General features: G+C 53.1%; 2 protein-coding genes across 3 annotated transcripts in view; one reads left to right on the top strand and one right to left on the bottom strand.

Annotated features, from left to right (window-relative positions):
* Positions 1-6,195, top strand: part of BRD7 (bromodomain containing 7) — a 46,165-nt gene extending 39,970 nt beyond the window's left edge. The window contains exons 12-17 of one of the 2 annotated variants that reach the window (XM_055553836.1): positions 1,232-1,343; positions 2,652-2,708; positions 4,605-4,719; positions 5,010-5,153; positions 5,508-5,651; positions 5,962-6,195. In XM_055553836.1, the coding sequence (XP_055409811.1) occupies positions 1,232-1,343; positions 2,652-2,708; positions 4,605-4,719; positions 5,010-5,153; positions 5,508-5,651; positions 5,962-6,017 (628 nt within the window). In that variant the 3' untranslated portion in view covers positions 6,018-6,195. The remainder of the gene's footprint in view (positions 1-1,231; positions 1,344-2,651; positions 2,709-4,604; positions 4,720-5,009; positions 5,154-5,507; positions 5,652-5,961) is intronic. The other variant, XM_055553837.1, reaches the window with a different exon arrangement.
* Positions 6,196-8,559: 2,364 nt separating this feature from the next.
* Positions 8,560-25,107, bottom strand: part of ADCY7 (adenylate cyclase 7) — a 62,660-nt gene continuing 46,112 nt past the window's right edge. The window contains exons 9-27 of the mRNA XM_055553835.1: positions 24,643-24,801; positions 24,292-24,424; positions 20,990-21,181; positions 20,596-20,630; positions 20,042-20,125; positions 19,765-19,837; positions 18,302-18,399; positions 17,302-17,386; positions 16,806-16,931; positions 15,899-15,997; positions 14,757-14,950; positions 13,790-13,877; positions 13,277-13,432; positions 12,436-12,582; positions 11,532-11,636; positions 11,032-11,146; positions 10,116-10,240; positions 9,864-9,945; positions 8,560-9,785 (exon numbers count right to left, since the gene is read on the bottom strand). Coding sequence (XP_055409810.1) covers positions 9,676-9,785; positions 9,864-9,945; positions 10,116-10,240; positions 11,032-11,146; positions 11,532-11,636; positions 12,436-12,582; positions 13,277-13,432; positions 13,790-13,877; positions 14,757-14,950; positions 15,899-15,997; positions 16,806-16,931; positions 17,302-17,386; positions 18,302-18,399; positions 19,765-19,837; positions 20,042-20,125; positions 20,596-20,630; positions 20,990-21,181; positions 24,292-24,424; positions 24,643-24,801 — 2,206 coding nt within the window. The 3' untranslated portion in view covers positions 8,560-9,675. The remainder of the gene's footprint in view (positions 9,786-9,863; positions 9,946-10,115; positions 10,241-11,031; positions 11,147-11,531; positions 11,637-12,435; positions 12,583-13,276; positions 13,433-13,789; positions 13,878-14,756; positions 14,951-15,898; positions 15,998-16,805; positions 16,932-17,301; positions 17,387-18,301; positions 18,400-19,764; positions 19,838-20,041; positions 20,126-20,595; positions 20,631-20,989; positions 21,182-24,291; positions 24,425-24,642; positions 24,802-25,107) is intronic.

Below are 25,107 nucleotides of genomic sequence, written 5' to 3'. Positions count from 1 at the left end.
TTTGATCGCTGTGGGGGATCAAATCAAAGTCAAAGCCACCGCACATTTTCCCCAAGATAGGTAGGACCTGGTTTGATCCAAAGCCGACCCCCATCCAAGCCTGTTTGACCCGTCAGGCCCCAGGAGACTGGCAGTTCCACTCCACCAGCCCTCATCACATGTTTCTGTGAGAAGCTAACTGTGTGCTCTTGTTTAGGATGCTGGGTACTTTGCATGGCATCAGCATAATGAGATACCATCCTGATTTACTGGCATTCTGGCTTGGGTTGGGCTTAGCTTGGTTATTCCTTCTTGGCAGTGGAATTTTGTAAACTTTCATTATGTGTAAGACTTTAACCCAGTAGATTAAGCAGTTTCCTGGTTTTCTGAGAAGGAGGGAGTCGTTCACGTTCATATATGTATGGTGGTAGTGGTGGCGGTGTTTCTACAAGTCAGTGACTGTGGTTTCAGATCAGGCCATTTGTATCCTTTAGACCTCTTCTCACCAGCTTGAATAAATGCTTTCTCGACTATTCATTCATCCGTGCATTCCACATAAAGGTATTGCTGGTGCCGTATTTTCCAGGCATCAGCCTAAGTAGGATTTCTTGACTCACTGAAGTGGGGTGTGAGAGAACTAAGTCATGGAGAATTCCAGGGTTTTAGATGAAGCATAGAAGATGACGTTGCTGTTACTAAGAGGGAAGATTTTAGATGGACTGCTTCAGGAGGAAGATCCAGCAATTCAATTTTGGACATTATGAGGCTATTTGACCTCCAAATGGAGCTGCCAAAGAGTGTGGTCCAACCCGGAGGTGTAACTTTGAGAGTGTTTTAGTACATACGAGAGCCCTGAGGCAAATACGATCAGGACAGGGGAGCCTGGTAGGCTGCCGTCTCACACAGAGTCGGACACGACTGAAGCAACTTAGCTTAGGGAAGGAGTGAAGAGAGAGAAGCAAAGAATTCCACTGACTGAGCCCTCATCCCCACCATCACCGAGATCTTATTTTTCTTTGAACTTTCTCCCAGGAGCATTTCCTTTTCATGGTGTTCTTGATATTGCTTAATTCTCTCATGATGATAAATCTATCACTGGTAAATATGTAAGTATAATTGTGTTCTGTCTTGATGGAAAGTTTCACATCGTGGGCGTAAGTTAAAGGCATCTAATTAAACAGTTGGCTGTAATAGGAAGAACACCAGTGGAGATCATTTATATGAAAGTGACTTTCCCAACACTCTTTTCCAGCATCCATGAGTTTTTGGCCACATGCCAAGATTATCCATATGTTATGGCAGATAGTTTACTGGATGTTTTAACAAAAGGAGGACATTCTAGAACCCTGCAGGAGTCAGAGACGGTAAGAATGCTGCTAAAGAACAGGGTGATTTATCATTGGTTCTCCAGTGTTAGTCATCAGTGTTATGAAACCATGGGATTAACCAGTGTGGCAGCTGAACTCCATTCCACTGAAAAGACAGCCCAGCCCGGGTGGAGCCCATGGGTGGAGGACAATGAACGGAAACAAGTAACTCGGCTACCAGGATCTGTGAGGGCCAGATGATTGTCATTATCTCCTCATCTTGGAAATGTAGAAATCAAAACTTGGGGTTATAACCCAGAAGTCAGCTTGTGTTTAGTACCCGAACAAAAAAAGGAAGTCTGGGCTCACCGGCTTGACACTGAGTTGACTAAAATGATAGGGAATGTCCTTTTCCTTATGTAGTAATAATACAGTGGTGGAGCCTCAAGTAAAAAAATAAAAAGCTTCCTCATTGCTGTCTTTTGTTAACACTTGTAAATTAGCTCCAGTTCAGTTGGACATAGTTCATAATCCAGGGTAATTCAGAGACGTGACTCAAAGATGAGAACCAGAAAATGTTCGTTCAGTGGAGAGGAGAGCTGATCTCCAGAATGTCTGTGTCACCATGGTTAGAGGATCCCTGCATCTTCTGGGGGTTATGGCTCTTCTGGTGGCTGGGCCTGCAGCCGCTGTGCGCTCTGCCTTCACTACCTGTGCCTGCTGGTCCTTGGACGGCCTGTCAGCGCAGCTGAGTCAGTGCCTGAAGTTCAGTGAGAACTGCTGTACGGTCTTGTATCTTAGCACAAAACTGCTTTCTTTACATCACCTAAAAAACATTCAGCTTTACATCAGTTCAGAAATATTTTTACTGTATACTTCCCATTAATTAATCTGAATTAATTAAAGGTCTTGAACTAAAATTGCTTATCTTTCATTTGGTTGATACAGCAGTATATTTCAAATCTAAAATATCTCTGCCCTTTGATCCAGCAGTTCCTCTTCTCAGAATTTATACTAGAAAATAAGACAGAAGTTACATGTAAGGAATACAGTTTTTATAATTTTTTAAAACTAGAAATCAGTTAAATAAATCACAGTATAACCTTTCAAGAGAAGATAACAGATCATCATTGATTTTTGCACATGATATATGTGTTATTTATATACGCATTATCTCTGAAGACTAGGGTTATAGGAAGTTTTCACTTTCTCTGTAGCATTTGAATATTTTATACACATCTGCTGCTGTTTGAGAATATTGCCTCTTCATGTAGAATACACTAGGGGTTCTCCTGCCTTCTGTTTGTCAGAGATTTTAGCCACCTGATGTTTTCTTTAATTAAGTGTTTTTCTTTATCCTTACAGTCATCTCCTGAAGACGAAGGCCAGACTAGGATACTTGACACAGCAAAAGAAATGGAGGTGATTATATTTCATTTCTTTACAAGAAATATTTAAATGGCAAATAAGATAAAAAGCCTAAATGATAAAGCTTTTATTTTAAAAGCAAAATATTTATTATCTCCTGAAATCAAAGAACTGTTTTTGCCCGTGGAGAGGGTCGCAGCAGTGAGTGCGGGAGACAAGCATGTGAACAAGGGAACCGCAGCTGGTTACTGTGCGTGTCCGTGTCGTGGGAACACAAGCTGGAAGAGCCCTCACAGCGAGGCTTCCAGATGAACTGGGTCTGGAAAGATGAACAAGGTTCTCCCAGCGCAGGGCCAGGTGTATGAAGTGGGTAGAACTCCATGTGTAATGACATAATCTGAGCAGGCAGGGCAAAAGAGCACCCAGCAAGTGAGTGACCACAGGGTACCAGGAGAGAGGAGCAGCAGATGACAAGTTGTATATGCAGTGCTAAGAAGTTGAGATTTTTCTCCTCAGAGACTGCTGTGATTAGATGTGGAAGAGAAGTGGGTGCTGGAGGGAGCAGACCAGTGAAAAGCTATGGGACTTAAGCTAGTTGTTTTTTGCCTAGATAACAATGTAATGGAAGAGAATGAAGATGTACAATAAAGAAAAATACAGTAGAAGTAAAATTGATAGGGCCTGATGCACATGGTAGATACTAGCATTGTTAGCTCACATCAGATGTACAGGAAAAGGAGCAACCTTCATCAGGGAAAGAAATATCTGGTTTCAGGGCTGGTGAGTGGTTTGGGACATCACTGGAGGTGTGTTGATCTAGAGATCATTAGTGTCACGGTAGAATTATTGTAGGTATTAAATGAATGGGATTGTCCAGGCAGAACACATGAAGAAACACATAAGGAAAAGGCCAAAAACCCTCGGAAAGACCAATGGTTGAGGTAGGAAAAGCATGGCAGAGTCATGCAGGAAAGAGTCCCGCAGTGTCAGGTGCCACACAAAGCCCTCTAGGACGTGTCATTTGTAACCTTAATCAGAGTAATTTCAGTAAAATGGTGGTGACAAGATAAAGACGCCGTGAGTTACATGACTTAGATCAGAGAGTTGTAAGCCTTTTACAGGAAAGAAAACTTGACAATGGGAGATCAAGTAAAGATAGATGCAAATGTAGATGGTACTTAAAAAGTCATGTCATTTTCCAAGAAAGATGAGCCAGGCAAGGTCATGTACGTGGTGAACAGGTAAGAATGAAGGAGAGCTGGAGAATGGGAAGGAAAGCTGAGTGAGAAGTGTTTTGAGTCAAGTTGTAAGGGCCCAGCTGAGGTGGCAGACCTGAGTATGTACTGATAGGGTTTTCTCCACCACACTTAGCCCACGTGTCTGAGCTCAGAGTGCAATACCAGAGTGTAAATGGAACCATTAACTTTGAGTTACTCATCGTCACAGTTGATCATTTCCTAAAAACCAGTGTTGGGGTTATGGAAATTCTGAGTCTTGAGATTCCAAAAATAAAACTACCCATTTTAGGATTTTGTTTCTCCCATGCAATAGTAACAGCCTGACTTTGAGGCCCAGAGGAGAACCCAGAAGTATCTCAGGGTTATGTTGTGCCGTGAGGGAGTGCCAGCGTATGGACTAAAACATTGCCTGTGAACCTCCGAAACCGCAGCACCATCGCAGTCACCAAAGGCAGTGACGAGGCTCTCATCATTAGAGTGGCGACGAAACAAATGACAGAGTGTTTAAAGCACGCCATTCCAGTACCAAGAAGTGTGAGCTTAGGGACACTTCCGCCAGGATTGAGGAATGGCCTTTTAAAGGTTTTTATGGCATCAGAATTATAACTCTAAATAAGTGAAATAACTTGGCTTATAAACACAAGCCATCTTACTAACTTCTCATTCTAGCACTGTCAGGGCTTAGCAAGCTCAGGTAATTTTTTTTTTTAAGCAGGTTACAGAAGTTGAACTAACAGGGTGTTTGGACTCCAATAATCAAGACAAGCTTACAGCACTGAAAGCAGTAACAAACTTTGGAGCTCCGGTTGAAGTTTTTGACTCTGAAGGTGAGTGTCTTCAGAGGATTTGAAGGAAACACTTTCTGACACAGGCAGGCAAGATGTAATGTCAAAGTAGCACAGGTTAGCATAGCCATACTGCAGGAACATGGTGACTGGCCAAGCTCAGTGAATAGTAAAGCCTGTCTGTGGTGTTGATTTCATTTAGGGGGGATTACTCCTTTGAGGAGAGAGGACTAAGCAATAATGGCAAAACCCCAGAGCATAGTATTCAGTTTATTGCACAGGATCAGATACAAGATGTCCATGATGTCCTTAATAAGTTATTTTTCTCACAGAAGCTGAAGTGTTCCAGAGGAAACTTGATGAGACCACCAAACTGCTCAGAGAGCTCCAGGAAGCCCAGAATGAGCGTCTGAGCACCAGACCCCCTCCCAACATGATCTGTCTCTTGGGTCCGTCATACAGAGAAATGCATCTTGGTATGTGGTACCTCGTAGAATCTGAGCCACCAGGGCAGCCCAGGAATACTGGAGTGGGTAGTCTATCCCTTCTCCAGGGGATCTTCCGAACCCAGGAATGGAAGCGGGCTCTCCTGCATTGCAGGCAGGTTCTTTACCATCTAAGCTACCAGGGAAGCCCTTGGTTGGAGAAGCAAGCTGCTTAAAGGGAGCATTTCTTGAGTAGTGATACCACTCTAAAGGAACACTGAAGGGAACACCATGGACAGTTCAATTTCTGTATTCATGTTTATTGGGCTTTTTTTTTTTCAATTATCTAAAGGAAGCACATTTCAGTACCTTGAACTCTCTTTCTGTTGTTTTTTCTCCCCCTAGCTGAACAAGTGACCAATAACCTTAAAGAACTTGCACAGCAAGTAACTCCAGGTGATGTTGTAAGCACATACGGAGTCCGAAAAGCGATGGGGATTTCCGTCCCCTCCCCGGTCATCGCAAACAACCTTGTGGATTTAACGGCAGGTGCGTGCCCTGTGTCTCTGGGAGAGTGGAGGGCTAGGGGACACCAGTCCTCTGCCTCCAGCAACATCTGAAAGCTGTTGTCTCTGATGCTAACGTGTGAACTAGTCGAGTTTTCTTTCCATCTTGTCTAAGGAATAAAGACCTCACACATTTGCGGGGGAAAAAAACTATAGTGATACACCTGCCCAGTCTTTAACTTTGAACATAGTGAAGAAGGGCTGTCAACAGTTACTCTGTTTTACTGTCACATCCCCTTTTTAATTAAAAGGAAAAAAGGTGCTAAATAAAGGCTTTTTTTTTTTTCTTTCAGATTTTGAAGAACCTAAAAAGACTGATGTTACTGAGTGTGAACCTGATGGGATTTGAATCTATCTGGTATTTGATTATATATTATGTATATATTTTTTTCATTACTTGGAAATGCTTTTCAGAAGATATTAAATATTTGTAAATTGTGTTTTTAATTAAAACCTTTGGAACAGTTAATTTTAATGTTCCAGAGATTGAACTTCTATTAGGTAATAAAGCTGAACCTGGACTATGAGCTGTATTGTACATCTCAGCTGAGTTACCCCTTCACCTTTCCCTGGGGCTGAATCTGAGGATGAAGTGATAGAGAAAAGCTTGGAGAATAAAACAGCCTTTTTCCTGACCATCCATTAAAAAATTGCCCAAATCATTGAAATCCCTCATTTTCCCATATTTGCCTTTCTTCTCATTAAGGAAATTATAACCAAATGGTTCCTGACTTAGCAGATTTCACTTCGAGGATTTATTCAAAAAGTGGCCTTGTGAGGAAGGAATGATTTGGACCTATTGGAACACTGAGCAGAGAGAGGATGGGTGGGCCTGGGCAGAGTTCCTGCAGAGGAGTGATAGTGCTGCTTCCTTACGTTTCACAGGCAGGACCACGACTGAGAACTCTTCTTTAAAATTACCATCCAGTGAGATTCCCATTGTTACACCAGGAAAACAAATTCAACTCGAGAATTTACTAGCGTGTCCCCCACATGTTGAGGACTATGTCCTTATGTGGAAGGACCAGGGCTTTCCACCACAAAAGCAAAACAAAAACCATGTCAGGAGTTTCATAGCACTAACTTGTCTGGTGTTCCTTTTTGGTTTATTTTTGCCATTTATAGAGGGGTTTTCCCAGTATAATAAAAGGACAAGCCAAATAGGATACAAACTCAATTGTCCATGAATATGTAAGGAAATCACCAAGCTTAAGGAATGTTGATGTTGCTGTTTACTGTTTTTCAACAGGTCACCTATGACTCTGCCATGCCCCCTTAACTGAGACTTATCTACTTTTATCTGAAAGGCAACGGTTAAGTTCCTGAGCAGTTTAATTATTTAAGTAGGAAATGATATGTGGTCCTCTTCTATGACCGGGCACTAGACGTAACCTAGTTCAGGGAACAAATCAAGTTTCAGACCCTACTCAGACTGCATGGAGCCCTTCTTTAAAACACCCAGGCTGGAAGCTGTTTTTATTATTTTCTTGACTTTGAAAACTAACATTTAACAAGTAGGGTGAAGGAAAATTGAATCTCTCAAGAGAGTTAAGATGACCTAATCTTTCAAAAACATACTTGAAAGCATATGCCAGAAGAATTAAAGAATCCATTCAAATATGTATTTATCAATATATTTATCAAGTCTTTTTTAGAGTTTGTCTCTGAAATATAATTCAGGCAGCAACCAACTCTTAAAACTTTCAATCTATTTAGCTAAATAGTTCCCAAAGACCAAGAAAAGATTTAAATTCAAAACACTCCAGGACAGTCAGGTTTTCCAGATTGCTGATTTAATCTATGAAAAGCTAAACAAAAGAGAAACACTGGTACTTTATAAAAATGAAATATAACATTTTGAAACAAATGTTACAGATCTATAAATATTCAGTATATAGAATAACCCCTAGTCGTTTCATGTACTTTCTCAAAGCATACTTCTATACATATACACAATATACAGTGGTTAATGGTCTTTTCTGTTAGGAGATTTTCTTAAGGAAACCAGAAAACTTCACTAGCATCAGTGAGACCACCTTAGCAGAGATACGAAGCCTGTCCCTAACACATAGAGGTCAGTGTTAGGAAAATACTTGACTTGTCATAAAGCAAAATGACACCTGTGAACAAATGACTTGGTAATTGGAAAATGAATTTATAAAAAGTAAGTGATTTTTATGGTCAGTTATAATACACTATGATCTGAATGTCAGAAATTCAAAACTTAATATTATTCTTATCTGAGCACAGTGAAAGAAAAATACATAAATGGTAACCAATTATTTTTTAAACTCCCAATTGGGATTTCTTTGCTGGAGGCAAACAGTAATTTGTATGTTGCAAGAGTAGAAGCACGTCCACCTCAGAGAGGCCCAGCACACTGATGTGTGTCTACACTGGACCAGTGACAGAACCTTTGTGATCTCCCAGGAAAGCCCAGTCACTCCTGATTTCAAGGGTATAGATTCCAGCGTAGTACTTAGATGAAGAATTGGTGTGTGAGAAAGGCAATTTAAGTAAGGTTTATCTCCCTTAGCAGCGTTTTCACCGTGCAACTCCTTTAGGACAGCAAGCTCTCCTGATTCATTCCTACTTGTTCCAGTCTCATGGGGTGCCTCAGAGCTGCCGCCACCCACCCAACCCCCAGCACCCAGCACCCAGCACCGGCCAGCAGCAGGTGCGGCTCCCGTCCCTCCCTGCCTTGGCTGGGGTGCCGGCTTACTCCACCGCCCCCGTCCCAGGCAAACTCGGCTGCTCAGTCACCAGTCTGCAAGGTCGTGTCATCTTTTGAAGCCTCACGAGTGCAAGACTTTCTGTATAATTTCAGGGGAGTTTATGGATGACTTCTGGCTAGAATGCCTGCTATACAGTGAAGTTCAGCTGTATTAGAAACCCTGGAGATACTCGGGTTATAATGCAGTGAAGGCAGTTCTGAAAAGGGAATGGGCAGTTTGGTCTTTCCTCACGTTAAAACACAGATTGACTTCTTTGGATTCTTTTGGAGCTGAGGTGCTATAAGACACCACATCTCACAAACCTGGCTTTTTCACTTGCCTGGATTCAGTCAGCTCAGAACATGCAAGTGCTTGTTTGTGAGAGGCCTGGCTTCCCAGATCCGGGAACCTCTGCACATGCTGATGCTGAGTAGGTCCTCTTCAGAGCTGGCTGTGATGACTGAAGGGGAGAACTGCAGCCCGTCAGGTTCTCTCAGACGCCACTCCTTTCCAGTATAAAGCTAAGACAGACTGCAAGGTTGCAGGGGGCTCTCGGGAATGCATGAGGAGTCAAGGAAGGGCTGAGAGCTTACACCTTATTTTCTAAGGCTTTTCACTTATTGAACCTAATCTCAATTCTAGCTTAAAAGTTGTCTGATTCAAGCCAAGGCTCTGCCGCTCACTGCCTTGCTGTGGTGAGCCACGCTCGTCGGAGCTCCATCCCACAGCTGAGCCGACCCCGTGAGCTCACATGGGACAGTGGTCCCACTTGCGTGTCCGTGGTCACCAAGGAAGAGGCTACACCGGAGGGAAGAGAGTTTATCTAGCGTCTCAGAAGCCATTCAGAGGGTGACACCTCAATAATGTATCCATGTTTAAACAGACACATGCCAAAGAGGAAAAGAAGTAAGTGTCCACTATTGTTTGAACCCATTTGTAGATGTAAAACAATCTTTCAACTCCATTTGCCAGAATACCTATATGAGAAGTGTGTGCTCTTGTAGCTGGTGTGCTGGGGAGAAAGGAATTCCCACCCATCCTGGATGAGAAAAGACACGTTCCACACGTGCAGCTCACAGGCCGTGGGGGGCGGGGCAGGGGGGTCTCCTCCATAGCACCTGGGGGTGAGTGCATGGCCCACAGATGAGCTGTTCCCTGCTGGGCTGGAGGCCGCCCTGCAGACTCGGACAGCACAGAGGTTCTGGCCGCCTGTGTGTAAGGCCGGGTGATCGCCCCAAGCTGACAGGTCCCCTAGTGCAAGTCCAAGGAGGCCACGCACGCACAGCCACCTGCTCAGGTGGTGGTGACCAATCCCTTGGACTGCCCTTTGTGCCTCGTGTGGGGCTGGGCCTTCCGCCTGGCTTGCTTCAGAGAAGGAAATGGGTTTCCAGCGTGTCTGGCACCTACCAAAAGCCCTCAGTTCAGCCCCAGGCCTTGGAACTTGGCGGTATCCGTACAGACAAAGTAAGTCCTCAGTTCACCTTTGCCTTTGACGTTAATCAGCCCGCGGCACTCACAGGAATACCCTAGTCCCTGGAGGATGGTACATGTCTCTTCAGTAACCTGAAAGGAAAGAAGCCTAAGTCCTCAGAGGAGGAAGACCTGCTGTGGGAGGGACAAAGAGAAATTGGCCGACGGGGTCTGGGTTCCCTCCAGAATTTGGTGGCTAGAATCCCCTGGCAGACTGAAAGCCCAGGCTCCCTCCCCTCCACTGGGCGCAGGTGAGCTTTTACCTGGATTTTTCCAAGTTCTCCAGTGCTCTCCATTCGACTGGCAACATTGACCGTGTTTCCCCAGATGTCATACTGAGGTTTTCGTGCCCCAATCACTCCAGCAATCACAGGCCCATGGTTTATGCCTAAAGATATTTGCAGTTGGCAGATCATAGCGACAGAGCCTCCAGCTACAGGGCTACAGAATCCACCCAGCTACCACAGAAAGCATTGGCAAAACCACTGAAATGAAGGTAGGGACGGTGCTTCCTGCATCTGGGACAGGAGATGGCACTTGAGATGCGAGGGGAGGGCTCCCCGGCAGTTGCTTTTCAGACTTGACTGGATGTGGAGCCTGAGTCCAGTGTTCACACTTCCTGTATCTGCTGTGTGTGTGTGTTACTCACTCAGTCACGTCTGACTCTTTGTGACCCCATGGACTGTAGCCCGCCAGGCTCCTCTGTCCATGGGATTCTCCAGGCAAGAATACTAGAGTGGGTTGCCATTTTCTTCTCTAAGGGATCTTCCTGACCCAGGGATCAAACCCGGGTCTCCTGCATTGCAGGCGGATGCTTTACTGTATCTGTATCTGCTAATCACCTCTTAAACAGTAAATGGGCTTTGAGCACTGACCGTATTAGCTATCAGTGACCACTTAGGTTAATAATTTTGCTTTGTTTTCAGGATATTTAAGGTCACCTGTTTACAACTGGGGATTCCCCGTGCCAATATATATTCCTGGTTACTTAAAACCTTCAAAGAAAAGTAGTATGCAAGGAAAGAATAATTGCCCAATCATTGGGTTGTAAAATCAGAGAGGGATTTCTAAAGTTTTTCTAAACAGATGGCAACATACACCCAACTGAGTGGGGTTGCCAGGAGGCAGGGCTGCACAGTCCCACCCTGAGCCACGGCGCAGTCCTTCCCAGGGCCTCACCGACTCGGAGGCGAAAGGAGTTGAAGGAGTGCCGATTGATGCCGTCCAGCTTGCTCATCAGGGCGGTGCTGAACTCCACCATGATGCCGATGTGGGCGTGCTGCCGCTCCAGGTCCTGCAGGACAGAGCGCTGTACGCGGGGCCGTGGGCAGCGCTGCCCTGTCTTCCTGCCTCCGGAGCACCCTGACCCGAGGAACACTGTGTGCCAGCCTGGGCGTGAAAGCCACGGGGGGCTGCTGCCGGGCAGAGCTGTACCAACCGAGCCTCCTCCACAGGGCGTCCAGGACCTGAGCACCCACTTAGACTCCCTTCCTGGCGAGGGGCCCCCTGTCCCGACCCCTCCACCAGAGCCTCCGTCAGGCTGAGCCATGAGGTCCTCTGCCCCTCCCTCAAAGGAGGGAGTGTGGAGAGGCGCCCCTTCAAGCACAGTGTCGGGCTGGGACTGCTCACTTCCCCGTCCTTTGGGGCTGCGGCGTGAGACCAGCAGAGTGGCTGAGTACCTGGTTCTCAGGCCCCGAGGGGATGCTGAGCCCCGCAGCGGCCATGTACGTGCTGCCGATGGTCTTGATCTTCTCCACACCACTGAACTTAGGCTTTAACAGCAGCTGCAGGACAAAGGGAAGCAGGGCCGTACAAGAGGGCTGCAGCCTGGGCCGGTCCCCGGTCCTGAGAAGGGGTAAGGTCCTCTCCCACCACCACTTCTAAACGCAAACATTTCTCCCGCTGGGCCTCTGCCCTCTGAGTTCACACCTCCGTACAGGTGGGGACAGCCTCTGGGTTCTCTCGCTGCTCCTTTGTTCCCTGACATTCCTGGTCTTTTTCATTCTCATCTGGTCTCAGTCCTGTGTGCTTAGTCGCTCAGTCGTGTCTGACTCCCTGCGACCCCACAGACTGTAGCCCACCAGGCTCCTCTGTCCCTGGGGATTCTCCAGGCAAGAATAATGGAGTGGGCTGCCATGCCCACCAGGGGATCTTCCCAACACAGGGATCGAACCCAGGTCTCTCGCACTGCAGGCAGAATCTTTACTGTCTGAGCCACCAGGGAAGCCCAGTCTAATTCCTACTAAGATACAAACACCCCACTACTCAACAGAGTCTACACAGGCATGTGGATTATTTGCAGCTAAGACTTAAGCCCAAACTGAGTGACTAACTCCGCAACAGATTGCCAGCAGAGGCTAAGCAAGAAATGAAACAACTCTACAACCTAGATCTAAGCAAGCTGCCAGTCACAGAGAAGATAACACATTACAATGCTGAAGAGACAGAAAAGGCAAATGTGTGTGTACCTTTCATAATTTGTGTGATGTGTGTTCCCCCCAAGGGAGCCGCAGTGCATGTGTTAGCTGGGCCTGGAGCACCCGGGGCCCGCCCCGCCCTCTCCAGGCTGCGTGGAGACCCTACCTCGTCAAAGTCGGCGATGATCTCGTTGAGCAGGCGCAGGCACTCCAGCCCTTCCTTGTTGACGTCGCACTCTGTGTAGAAGACTTTAAAGTCCGGCACCGATGCAAACATGACACACACGCAGTCGTAGGACTGATGGTACCAGTCCTGGATTGGGGGAGGGGGAGACACAGGACCCCATGGCCGCCTGGCCTCCTGGGAGCAGGGCGGCAGGCAGCCTGGGGCGCAGACTCCTTCTCACGCTCCAGGAGCAGGTGTTGGTGGGGGCGGGAGGGGCTGAGCAGTGGTTCTCCACCTGACTGCCATGAGACTCAACTGGGGACCATTACAAAACAGGAGGTTCTAAATCAGTTTGTTGAGGAGGGTGGGACTCAGGTTGGTTTGGGGCTCCTTTAGGTCCCCTGTGTCTGCACAGCTGGGCTTGAGAACCCCCGGGTATAAATGGTAACAGTCAGGAGGCCTGGGTTCTCTGCTCACTGGGCCTTAGTTTCCATAGACAGGAAATTCTGCTGCACAGAACTGGTAGAAATGCAAGTTTTCATCAGCAGATGGTCCGGATTACAAATAACCTGGACGTGTGCTCCTTGCAACGATTCTGCCAGCCAAGTACTATCAGCCCCACTTGATAGATGTGAAAACCAAGGCTCAGGGCAGTGAGACCTGAACGCAGGTCTCTTGACTCCGAAGCCTGTTTTCTTACAGCTAATGCCACACAGTCTCCTGGGAGCATCGGTGAGGCCAGTGCCACGGGGACCAAGTGCAGAAAGCACCCTCCCTCCAGGAACCACACCTGTGCCTCAGGGCTCCCTGCCCAGAGTGACTAGTCCCTTCTTGTCCCCACCTCGTTTAACTTGTCACCGATGAAGTGGGCAGCCACATGCGCAGGCAGGACATTCTCTAGAAGAAGGCGGTTCACGTTCTCCATTGTTTCAAACTCCTCGTGTTCCTTCTTGAACTTCTTCTTCCACAGACAGTCCAGGCGGCAGTAATAGTCAATCTGTGGACAGGGGGATATCCGAGTCCTGGCCGCAGTGAGCGAGGGCAGAGGGCAGAGCACACTCGTAACCCCAGGGGCCATGGAGCCTCCCTGTGCCTCTGGCTGACATTGCCAACTCAAAAGCCGCCCTGCGGTGGCCTTGAAATCCCCGTCAGCCGAGACTTGCAATCCTCAAGTGACCCACACGATTAAATGTCACTCGAGTCCTGACGAGAAGTAAAGACACTTAGGACCCCTGACCCCTGGAGCAGAACGTCCTGAAAAGACTGCGTCTTGTGTGCGGCTCCAAGTCCAAGGCTGCCCCCACCCCACCCACCCCCAGCCTTTCTCCAAGCAGAGGGGCCTCCCCGGCTGCACCTGTCTGGACAGCATGATGAGGGTGGTGTAGAACAAGACCAGGTAGAAATTGGTCATCGTCTTCAGATGCCATGAACAGGATGAGGAGCTGGACATGAGGAGGAAAGGCAGACGTCACCCCCACTTCCCCCGGAAGCACCCCCAAACGTGGGCCCAGACCCAGTGCTAGCCCCTGGGAAAGTGAGCCAGATGGAAGGGTGCTGCCCTCAGAGCTCATGTGCGCATGGCTGGCAAACAAGATGCTTCAGGTTGTAAAGCAAAGACGGAGGTACAGTGGAGGCTGACAGGGAGGTGACATCGGAGCTGACACCTGGTCACAGGGAAGGGCCGTGGCAAAGTCAAGGAAAGCACTGTAGGCTGGTAGGGGGGCACCCAAAGGCAGCCCACGCTCCTCAAGGTGAGCGGGGCTTGCAGAAGGGGTCGCAGGTGCAAGCCAGGCCCATGGCAACAGGCCTTGTTCTGGGTCCCCGGTTTCTGCCTTTTAGCTCAAGGCAGCCAGGTCTCTCTCCTTGGCCCACCTGAGCCCCCAGCCCCAGAATCAGGCACACACCAGCCCCTCCATGTGTCTGGGAACAGACCAGAGACGACCACTCTCTGCAGAACTCTGAGACCCAGGACACGGCTCAGAGCCGGGCGCTGGGCTGAGGGCTGCAGCCTCCACCTCCCACCCCAGACTGGCCTAGAGACAGCAAGACCAGGTGGCCTCTGGGGACCGGGGACACACCCCCTGCCGATGAGTCACATTCAGTCCTGAGCGCTGCAGACCCAGGGCCATGGCTTCCCCTTCTGTAAAGTGGGAACCACGCCACCTGCCAGTCCAGCCCACAAGCTGTCCGGTCCACAGGGGACTGTGGATGCAAAAGCAGCTGAGTTTGAAATAGCACTGAGACCAAGCAAAGGGCGCTGCAATGGGCCACAGTCAGGACGGGCAGTGGGCAGGGGGCCTGCAGTGAGGGATGGGCCTCACCTGAGGGTGCTATTGGTCCCGGTGAGGTTGCCCAGGCTGTGGCCACAGCAGTCCCACTGCCAGCTCGGGTAGACGTTGAAGAGGACCAGGTAGGCCACCAAGGCCACGGTCAGCAGCACGACCTTCAGCTCCAGGCTCATCCGCAGGAAGACAGAGCAAGCGATGAAGGCCAGGATGCAGCTGCAGGTGTAGTACTGGGGAGACAGGGGTGTCGGTCAGCCCACCACCTCCCGTCACCAAGAGGCACCTCCCGGACCAGAGGTCGCCAAAAGGAGGGACACCTGTAGCCACAGGGGACTCCATGAAGAACCAGCGTGTCTTCAGCATCACTCTCCTGCCTCCCTTAACAAGGAACAGGCAGTAGAACCTAAAACGTTCTATAATATGTTGTTTTTAGCATAAGTTTACTTCCACTTACAGCCAATGAACTCACTTAAAAGGAAAAAAAATGTAGTAAATGAAAATGCCGGTGCCATGTGGCCATGACAAGGTCTTGAGTTCTGCCATGAGCTGGTCCCTCCAGAAGTGCATCTCCGCCCATGTCAGTCTCCTCCTCAAGAGCCTGCTGTGGCTCCCCAGCACCCCCAGCATAAAGACCGAGCTCCTCACCCTGGCCCTTGTGCTCTGCCCAGAGCTGGATCTAACCTACCTCTGGCTTCATCTCCCAACCCTCCCCCACCTCCTCCCTGTGACACAACCACCTGAAACCTCTGTGCCCACCACCCGCCTCGGCTGCTGCTCTCTGTCCCACCTCCTACCTCCCTGCCGACCCATGACCTTTCTGCCCTTCAGAGACCAGCTCAAATCCCCCACAACACCCCTCAAGTCCCACAGCCCTCCTTCTGTCCAGGCGGGCACTCCAGGCACGGCTTCTGGTGTCAGCCCACCTGGGCCCAGCCCTGGTTCCACTGCCTCTGAGGCAAACCCGTCCCCCTCCCCACGCCACACCCCCATTCACAAAGGGAGATCATGACGGGCGGGCATGGAGGGGGACAACCTTCTCGCCCTGGATGCAGGCGCCAGCACCCGCCCTGCACTCTCGCCTCTCCTGGGAGAGCCCACGGGCTCCGGAGCTCAGCACGCTCTGAGCGTGCAGGGGAAATCAGAGTGTGGGCACGGGGCATGCAGAGGGACACACTCACCGGGAGGAGGTAACACGGGCTCATCTCCCAGCCGCTCACAGCCCTCAGGCCCGTCTCGTTCCCAGCAGGCAGCCCCCAGTCCCGGAAGGGCATCAGTGGCTATGGACAAGACAAGGGCCCTGAGAGAGGTGGTCTGGGGGTGACCCAGGGTCTGCTCGGGCCAAGCAGGGCTGGGGGCAGAGTGGCACAGTGAGCGTCTCCTGCCGGGCGCGGCTCTAAGCTCAGCCCAGGGGCACGGCACCCCAATCTCTTCCCACCGTGGCCACAGCTCCACTGCAGCAGAAGGCATGTTGATCCTGCCCCAGGGCCCCCGGGGCTGACTCGGGGAGAAGCTGGGAGCAGTGTTTTCAGTGAGTCCGCTTCTCCCCAGGGGATGCTGAGGGAGGCGGTCACAGAGTCCCGAGTGCAGGGGACACGGAGGTCGGGAGGAGATGCCGACTCTAGATGTGGGAGCAGGCAGGACCAGCCAGGACGAGTGCCATCTGAGCACGAAGCATGTGAGCCCAGCCCACCAAGTGGGACCCGCGTGCCCCCTAGCGCGTGCCCAGGGCAGGTCAACCCCAGTGAGGAGACAGGTCTCAGAGAGGCTGAGACAGGACCTCCTCAGGGGCTGGAGAAAGACCGGGACGTCAAGGACACTGTGGTGGCCGGGTGAGCGCTCTGGGGGCCCCGAGTCCTCGTGTGACCAATGCAGGCTGAGGAGCTCGGAGCCGCCACGGGGGCTGCCACAGGCCCAGCCCACCAGGCTGTGGATTATGGCCATATCAGATGCTGCTTTTAGGCAACAGGATTATGGGATTCTAGAACCTAGAAGTTCCCAGGGTCGAAGACTGGCTCCCTCCTCCAGGAAGTATGCTCAGCCCAAGGGGTCCTGGCCAGGCCCACCAGCCCCAGCCCCGGCACCCACCAGGTTGACAACAGCAATGACGAGCAGGCTGCCAATGGTCAGGATGGCCAGGGACACCCGCAGCAGGGGCTGCGTCTCCACGCTCTCGGCGATGGCTCGGAGCTTCCCCCGGGCCGGGCAGCACCTCTGTGGAATCACAGTGTCATCACCGAGCACCCACAGCACCCGGGGGGCCCACAGCCCAAAGGCACAGCAGAGTGAGAGCTTCTGAGAGCTCTGAGCGGGGATCGAGGTGCTGTGCCTGTGTCCAGCCCAGAGCTCAGGACACGTGAGCAGACAGAAGGGACATCCCCACCCTTGCGGCTGGGACAGCCGTGGCCACGTGGGGACCACTAGCACCTAGGAAAGAGGATCCTGGGAGGAGCCTCCAGGGCACTCAGCACTGCCCTCCAGGCTGGGGGTGCAGAGCTCGTGGGGAGGGGCTGGGGCTCGGGTCACCACCATCCTGACACCTGCTGGGGCCCGGCCAGCACTCAGTCAGGGGCTTCCTGCTCACCAAGAACTCATCGGCGAAGCACAAGCCTAGTATCAGCCCGAGCACACAGCCCACCAGCCCAAAGGACACGCCCAGAGTCTTCATACTGGAGAAGAAGGAAAAACGTAAGTTTGAGGGGACCTTCTTCTCAGGGCATGTTCCCCACCCCCCAGCACCTCAGCCAAAGGGGGACTCTGCACACTGTGGTCCGGCTGCCCCACGAACAACACACAAGCCCAGGATCAACATCACGCCCCCTCCCCATTTCTGGGCCCAGTACACAAGAAATAAGTGGTTACGCAGCCTTTACACTCCCGTCCAGCAAGCACATAAGCACATCTAAACGTGTTCCTTATTTCATCTTTCTTAAGCATATCCTGAACCACAGTCCTAGCGGAGCCTTTGGCCTAAGCACCCTTCCAGAGGCCACCAAGGAGCTGACTTTACTCTCTCCCATGACCTCAGCCCCTGTCCCTCTCCACCCCCTCCTCTGCCCCCCCTCATCAATAGAGCCCCCACCTCCACCCCAGAGCCTCAATTTCCCACACCTAAGAGGGAGATGGTGGCGGTTACGATTTTAGGAGTTGGCCCTTCTACAACTCCAAACACCTAGGGCAACTGAAATGCCTCCAGGGCCACACAGATAACCGGTGACTGTAGCGGCGGGAGGCATGTGGGAGCAGGGAGGCCTGCGATGTGAGAGAGCACGCACCTTCAATTAAAATGAAAAACTGCCGTGGCTGATTCACGTCAATGTATGGCAAAAACCACCATCATATTGTAAAGTAATTAGCCTCCAATTAAAATAAATAAATAAATTTTTTTAAAAAATTAAAAACTGAACATTGGCAACTCCAGGTATGGAGACCACCGCACCCAGGCTGGTTTCTGCAGCTCGGAGGTCTAAAGTAACTAGAGTTACTCACGGCCAGCCCCTTCTCCCAGGCTGGGATCTGCGGGTCCCCAGCCCTCCTCGCCTGACCCTGGTGGGCCTGACCATCCGGCCCGGCCCCCGACCCACCTGGACAACAGCAAGACGTGGATGAGCAGGATGCAGACGAAGACGAGGCTGGCACAAGCGAAGTAGTAGCGGACCCGGGGGATGGGCGCCAGGCGGTACTGGGGGCGACAGAGACTGTGAGGGGTGGTCGGGCAGCCGAGGCCCCACCCACAGAGCCACTTGCCCTGACCCCTTCCCAGCTCCACCCTGGCTCTGGTTAATCATCTTTTTTAAAAAACACCCTTACTCTGCCTCCTTGACTTCACCGTGATGCTGTTACATCATCCTGAACAAACCTTCTCATTTGTTTCCGTTTTGCAGACTGTCTTTTATATTCAGAGGAAACCCCTTCCCCTCCCCCACCCAGCTCGGGTCTCCATCTTTATTTCCCTGAAAATCCCGCAGTCCAAGTGAGCTCCGGGGTTACAGTGACGGGGGCTACCAGTGGGTCTGATGTCACCCCAAACTGAGCAGTACAGCGAGGCCCGAGCCCCGAGCTCATGGGTGGGGGGCCCTGTGCTGCCCGCCCCTCCACAGCAGGCAGATCTCTGCCTGCGGGGCTCCTGCCGCCGGTGAGCAAACCGAGGCTCAGGGAGCAGGCAGCCCGTCTGGGTCTCCCAGCAGCAGAAGGCCACCAGACGGCTCTCCTGGTGACCGCACCTGCCTTTGGGCCCCAAGCTCCCCACACAGGGAGACCCCAACTCAGGGAGCCCCTGGAGGATGAAACTGGCACTACGGGCTGGGCCACCCTCTCAGGCCACACCCGATGCCAAGACGCTCCAAACCCCAGTCTGCGAAAAGGGTACTAGCGCCCATCTCGGCCAGCAGGTGAGGGTGAAATGACCACGTGTGGGCCTTGGACGCTGCCAGAACCCATAGGTCCTCAATAAATAAGTGAATGGCAACTTCCCTTGTGGTCCAGTGGCTAAGACTCTGTTCTCCCAACGCAGGGGACCGGGGTTCAATCCTTGGTCAGGGAACTAGATCCCACGTGCCACAACTAAAGATCTTGCATGCCTCAACAAAAAACTGAAGATGCTTCATTTCACAACTAAGAATGGCACAGCCAAATTTGCAAAAAAATAAAAAATGGTCACTAGCGGGACACAGCGTGGTTTCATGGCAGCCAGATGGGGGGACCAGTTGGGCCCCATCAAACCAATACTAAGTTTGGGGCTTTTTCCTAAAAAGGTTAACACTGTCTGCCACTGTGTGCCCTGGCACCATCAGCTGAGGTCTGGCATATAGGGAGCAAAGCCTCCCAAACCCCAGTAGGCGAACCACTCCCAGGACATGGCAGGCAGAGCAGTGAGGCCAACAGAGACCCCAACAGGCCTGATGGACTCCCGACCCCACCCTGGTGGCAGCTGGAATGATTCCCCAGCATCCTCCCCGAGCAGACCTTCTGGGGATGTTGGCTGCCCCTGTCCCCTGCCCCCAGACCTTGGAGCTCCCCCTTCCTGGGGCTGCTCAGAGGTCCTCACCTCTCGCTCGAAGCCCTTCTCCAGGAAGATGGACCCAAAGGTGGAGAAGTCATCAGACTTGGAGCAGCAGGGCCTGTGGGGCGGAGACACAGCAGGAAGAGGTGAAGCCTGGGGGAGTTGGGGCGGGGTGACAGGGGCCACCCTCAGAGGAGAGGGGGGGTGGAGGTGGAGCACAGGGCCCACCCTCAGGTGGCCGCCCTGTGGACACAGCACGTGGACACGAGGCACAAGGAAGATGGTCCCTGCTTGAGGGAGGCAGGGGTCTCAAGAGCCTCACCTGGTAGAGCTGAGCCCCTCGATGGCTGACAATATCTCATCATCGTATGAGTCATCCTCTGACCGCCCCTTGGGGGAAATGCTTCTGGAATCAGACACCCACGGCGGCATCAGCCTGGGGATCTACAACCACTCACCCAGAGGCAGGGGTGTGGATGAGATGACTCACCCAAAGTGGGGTTCCCAGGTGCCCACAGGAGGTCCCAGAGCCTCATGCAAGATGGAGGAGGGTCAGGCCGGATCCACTAAGGCCCAGAGAGGGCAAGTGAAAGCCCAGCATCACACAGCATCACCCAGCAGCAGCCCAGCAAGAAGCAGAGGGCTGATCCTGGCTCAAAGTCTGTTCCACTAAACCCCGGGTATCCCTCACACCAACCCCAACAACCCCACCACAGGGTGAGTATACAGCAGGCACCCAATCACTGTGAAGTTCTGGTTCCTAGAAACACTCTGACCCAAACCAAGGCGAAATCCACAGTCAAGGCTGAGCCTTGTGGAGCTGCCGTTCAGGACAGAGGCCAATCAGGCCAGGAAAGCAGGGGCCAGGGCACAAACCTGTCAGGGGTCCGGTGGCGCCTCAGGGGAACAGCCTGGAAGGGAAAGGAGGAGAAGCTTATTCTCGAGGACATGAGCCTGGTGCAGGTCTTGGGACTGGGTCTATCATCTTGGGTACCCTTGGACGCAGGGACCATCCAGGCTGCAGGCACCTGGGACTGAAGCTGAACTTGGTCTAGGGAACCAGGAGGCCAGGGACATCCCCAGCCCCCTGGAGCATTCTCCAAATGCCCTCACTTCCCCAAGGGCCCCAGGAGGGAGGGAGGCAGGGCAGAGCCCAGAACCATCCTGCACATGCAGAGAGTGAGGCTCAAGACAGAAGGACCCCTTAGCATCTGCCCCCCTGCCCTTTCCCGGGGCCCCGGCTCCCAGCTCCCTGGGAGGATGGTCCTACCTTGGGCCTCCGCCCATGGGACACAAGGGTCTCACTGCTGCTCACGCTCTCGCGTTGGTTGAGGTGCGCGAAGGGGCGAGCCGCCCCCCAGGACTCCAGGTAGCGTGTCATGCGCACGGATGCCCGCATCTTCAGGGTCGCATCCCCCTTGTTCTTGGAGTTGTGCTGGCTGGGCTGGGGTGGCTGCTGGCTCTGAGGGCAGACACAGACACAGCCTTGTCCCATCCCTCCCTCCCTTCTCAGCCCAGGAAGGGGCCCCCACCCACACCCTGCTCCCCGAGAAAGGGGATGCTGCCCAGAGCACTGGTCCATCTGGAGAAAAGGGAAAACGACAAAGCAAACTGCTGGGGCTGCAGCCCCTCGGGGACTGGTGGAAGCCCAGTGCACTCACCAGCTGGGCTCCAAGGAGGCCCCAGCTCAGGGACCTCTCCCTGCCCCATCCACAACCATGCACAGCCCCTCAGACCCACCTCCACCTCCCCAGGGCAAGAAGTGGGTTAAGGTCCCAAGACCAAAGGCCCCCCCTTGGCCTGTGAAAGTCCATTGGCCCCTCCCAGTGGAGGTACCCCGGGCAGATGGCGCCCAGGGAAGCCACAGGCATCCTGTCTTGCCCACCCTCATGTGGCTGGCACATGTCGTCCCCTGGCAGCAGCGGGAGGAAGGGGAGTGCTGGCCGGCAGCCCGGAGCGACAGCCAACCCAGGGCTGAACTCACACCCCCATGGGGCAGCACTCCAGGGAGTTCCACTCGTACAGCCCTCAGACCACGGCATGGGTCCACCATCCGCCACATGCCCTCTGTGCCCGTGCCAGGGATGCGGTAACTCAGCCAGGCCCCAAGCGAGGGGCCCACCTTCCCCCCACCTGGAACAACAACCCACCTGGGACCATCCGAAAGGCCACCAGGGACAAGCTTGAGCCATCTTGAGTCCTCCCCCAGACCGACGCTCCTGCCCTCCAGGAGTCCCGGTCTGCAGGGGTTCCCACAAACACCCACATGGACAGGCACCTACAGCCACAAACGCTTGTCAAGCCACAAGCAGCAACTTTCCTGGAAGCTTCTTGCCTCCTTCTGGGATAGAAACATTCTTAACCCCTGAGCCACGTCTGTCTGCCAGCCAGAGGAAATAGCACGGGGTTCTGTCCTTGTGAGGAAAGTCTCAGGGTCCGGAAAGCGAGCATTGCCCGGCAGTGAGAGACCTGCCCTGGAAGTCAGGTGGCTGGGGGGTGGTCACATTTCTCTGCCTCCCCCTTCACTGTCAGCAGCCCTGCCGACAGGGCACTCAGCTCTTCAAATTCAAGGTCACTGGCACGTTCTCACTTTCTCTCTTAGGACAGGGAAGCCAGATACTGTCCCTAAAAGTTCAATGTGTACTGAAGATCCATCAGTTCTGAGTGAAAATGCACCTGTTCACGAGCAGGGCCCAGGGAGAGCTCACAGGCCCCCCTTCCAGCCACCTCTGGACACTCATCCGCGGGGGGACCTCACACACATAAGCCCACAGAAGCCAGAGCTGGGAACTGGCCTCCCGTCCATGACGGGTGATGAGCCCGAGCATCCGTGTGGTGTGCGCTGCAGTCACGAAAAGAGACGCGGGTGGTCTCTGAGCACAGAAGGGAAGGTCTCCGAGCTACTCTGCAAGGTTCGCACTGGTGGTGGGGAGGCGGGAGGAGGGGGCGCTACTCGGAGGGCAGAGTTCTTCCGTCTACTTACCCACATAGACACCTCTGGGAGGAACACACTCACCACACTGGCCCCCTCTAGAGGGGACATGCCAGCTCTAGACAGGGATGCGTGGAAAACTGTCTACAACACGCCCCTCAGGCTTTCTGAATTTTTGACTATATGAAAGAGTAAAATTAAACAAAGAAGGGGAAGTTAGGGTTGCCAGGTAAATGACAGGAAGCCCAGTTAACCCTGCATGAGACACTCGTACTAAAACCTCCCTCATTCATCTGGAACGCGACCCAGACTGAGCGTCCTTGGTTGTACCTGCTGAGGGGTGGGTTTTGGGGCCATGCCTACCACCGCCTTGGGCTCAAGGGCTCTGCTTCATTCATTCACCTGCTGTCTGGGCCCCAGCTCCATGCCAGGTGCTGTTCGAGGACCGGGGGCTGCAGCGCAGAGAAGAGGGACCCCCGCCCAAGCCTGCCCACATGGAGCTCACACTGACAATAAACAATAAAAAGGATAAACAGGAGCACCTGGGACAGAGGGAAGAGGGCTCTGGGCAGAGGGAGCAGCAGTGACCTGGGTCCTGCCATGGAAAGAGCCTGGCGTGGAGGGACGGGAGGCTGGCACAGGGCGGGGGAGGAAGTGCTGCGGTCCGAGTGGGCGGGGCCCGGCGGGTGGGCGGGGCCCTGGAAGTGGGCGGGGCCCAGAGCGGCAGGGTGAGGGGCTGGGTGAGGGGTGGGGTGAGGGGCCGGGAGCAGCCCCAGGATACCCAGGCGGGGTTCCCCAGATGCTAACTCAGAGTTGCTGGCCCACCGAGGGTGCCCTGGGAATGCCGGCAGGATGAAGCCCAGGGGGTGAGGAGAAGTTCAGAGACTGGCCCTCAGCCCCCCTGGAGACTGGCAGCCAGGTCAGCCCTGAGGACAGCCAAGGCCAGAGTGAGAGGGAGCCGAGAGAGCCGGCCCGGCCGACATTCTTGAGCGAGCACCAAGGATGACTCACCGAGGGCGGCCAGACGAGCGGGCCTCCCGCGGGCGGGAAAGAATGGCCCTTGCAGGCGCGGGTGGGCTGGGGGCAGGACCCGGGCCTGGCGCCTGGAAGGAGCCCCACAGCCCCACAGCCTACCCCGCCACGGGGTCCAGAGAGAAAGAGGGGCCCACAGAAAACACAGAGGCACCGGTGGGGCAGGCCGACACGGCGGGGCAGACACACGGAGACTCCTGCCTAGCGGCCCGTTGGCCGACCCCTGCTTCCCCTGACTCCCATCCAAGGCGTGTTTTTAAAATGTGCCTTGAAAATCTGGAAGATTAGTGACAACCTCGTGGAAAACAAACTAATAGTGACTAAAATGTCACTAGAGTTCGTTCGAGAACGTTGACCATGCACCCAGCTCATGGTGAAAGCTTCGATCAGACTGGCTTTTTCTCCTCCTGAGGTAGGCACTGCTGCCATTCCCATTTCACAGAAAAGAACACTGAGGCCCAGAGAAGATGTCACCTGGGGCCTAAAACATACCTGGTGACGGGACGCTCACTCTTCCCGCCTCTCTCTCTGAGGGCACCATTCCCCAGCTGCAGACCCTGGCTCCTGCGTGGTACCCACCCCCATGCTGCCGCAGCCGAGCCTCGTACCCGGGGATCGATGACCAGGTAGGTGCGGATGTTCATCTCTTTGAGGTAAGGGTCCCGCTGCTGCCCGTGCCCGTCCTCCACCTCGTAAGCCTTGTCCAGGTGCTTCAGCGTCGCCTCTGTGATGTGCACCCGGCTGGGGGAGACCAGAGTCACACAGCAGCAGGGCCCCCAGAGAGGGTGGGAGGGCCCGCTCGGGGGTGCACAGCAGGGCCGAGCAGACCGGAGCCCAGGCGAGTGCCCCCCGCTTCGGGGTCACGGACTCCCTCTCTAAGCCCATGCTGACCCCCCGCCACAGCAGCCCACAGTCAGCCCCATGACCTCTGACCCGCCCGCCGGCCAGCTGAGCCTCACCCAGGGACTCCGGCCGCCTCCATCCTGTTGGCCAGGGACACGTCGTGGGACCACACGTCGTACTGCCACTTGCGCAGCCCGATGACACCGCACAGCACGTTCCCCGAGTGGATGCCCACGCGCATGCTGATGTCCACGCCTGTGGCCTCCCGCACCTGCCTGGGGCAGAGGCCGGCCACCCCACCTCAGCCAGGGCTCCTGAGGGGCCCTAAACCCTAGGACAGGCTCAAAGTCCTTGTACAGGGTATGAGGAGCATGTGGGGACAGGGCAGGCCCAGCTCACAGGAGACAAGTTTCTCAGCCTGAAGGGCTACCTCCTCCCATCCCCAGGAGTGTGCAAATGGATGTGGTCACCCGTAAGTTCAAGGCTACTAAAAAGAGGAAGAATTCCAATTGTCACCGGTCACCATGGCTCGTGGGGAAGGCCTTAAGAGTCTATCACTGGGTGTTCCCCTGCCCGGCAGC

This window comes from Bubalus kerabau, chromosome 17 (assembly GCF_029407905.1).
Source record: "Bubalus kerabau isolate K-KA32 ecotype Philippines breed swamp buffalo chromosome 17, PCC_UOA_SB_1v2, whole genome shotgun sequence".
Lineage (NCBI taxonomy): Eukaryota > Metazoa > Chordata > Mammalia > Artiodactyla > Bovidae > Bubalus > Bubalus kerabau.
This window is presented reverse-complemented; position numbering and strand designations above follow the sequence as displayed.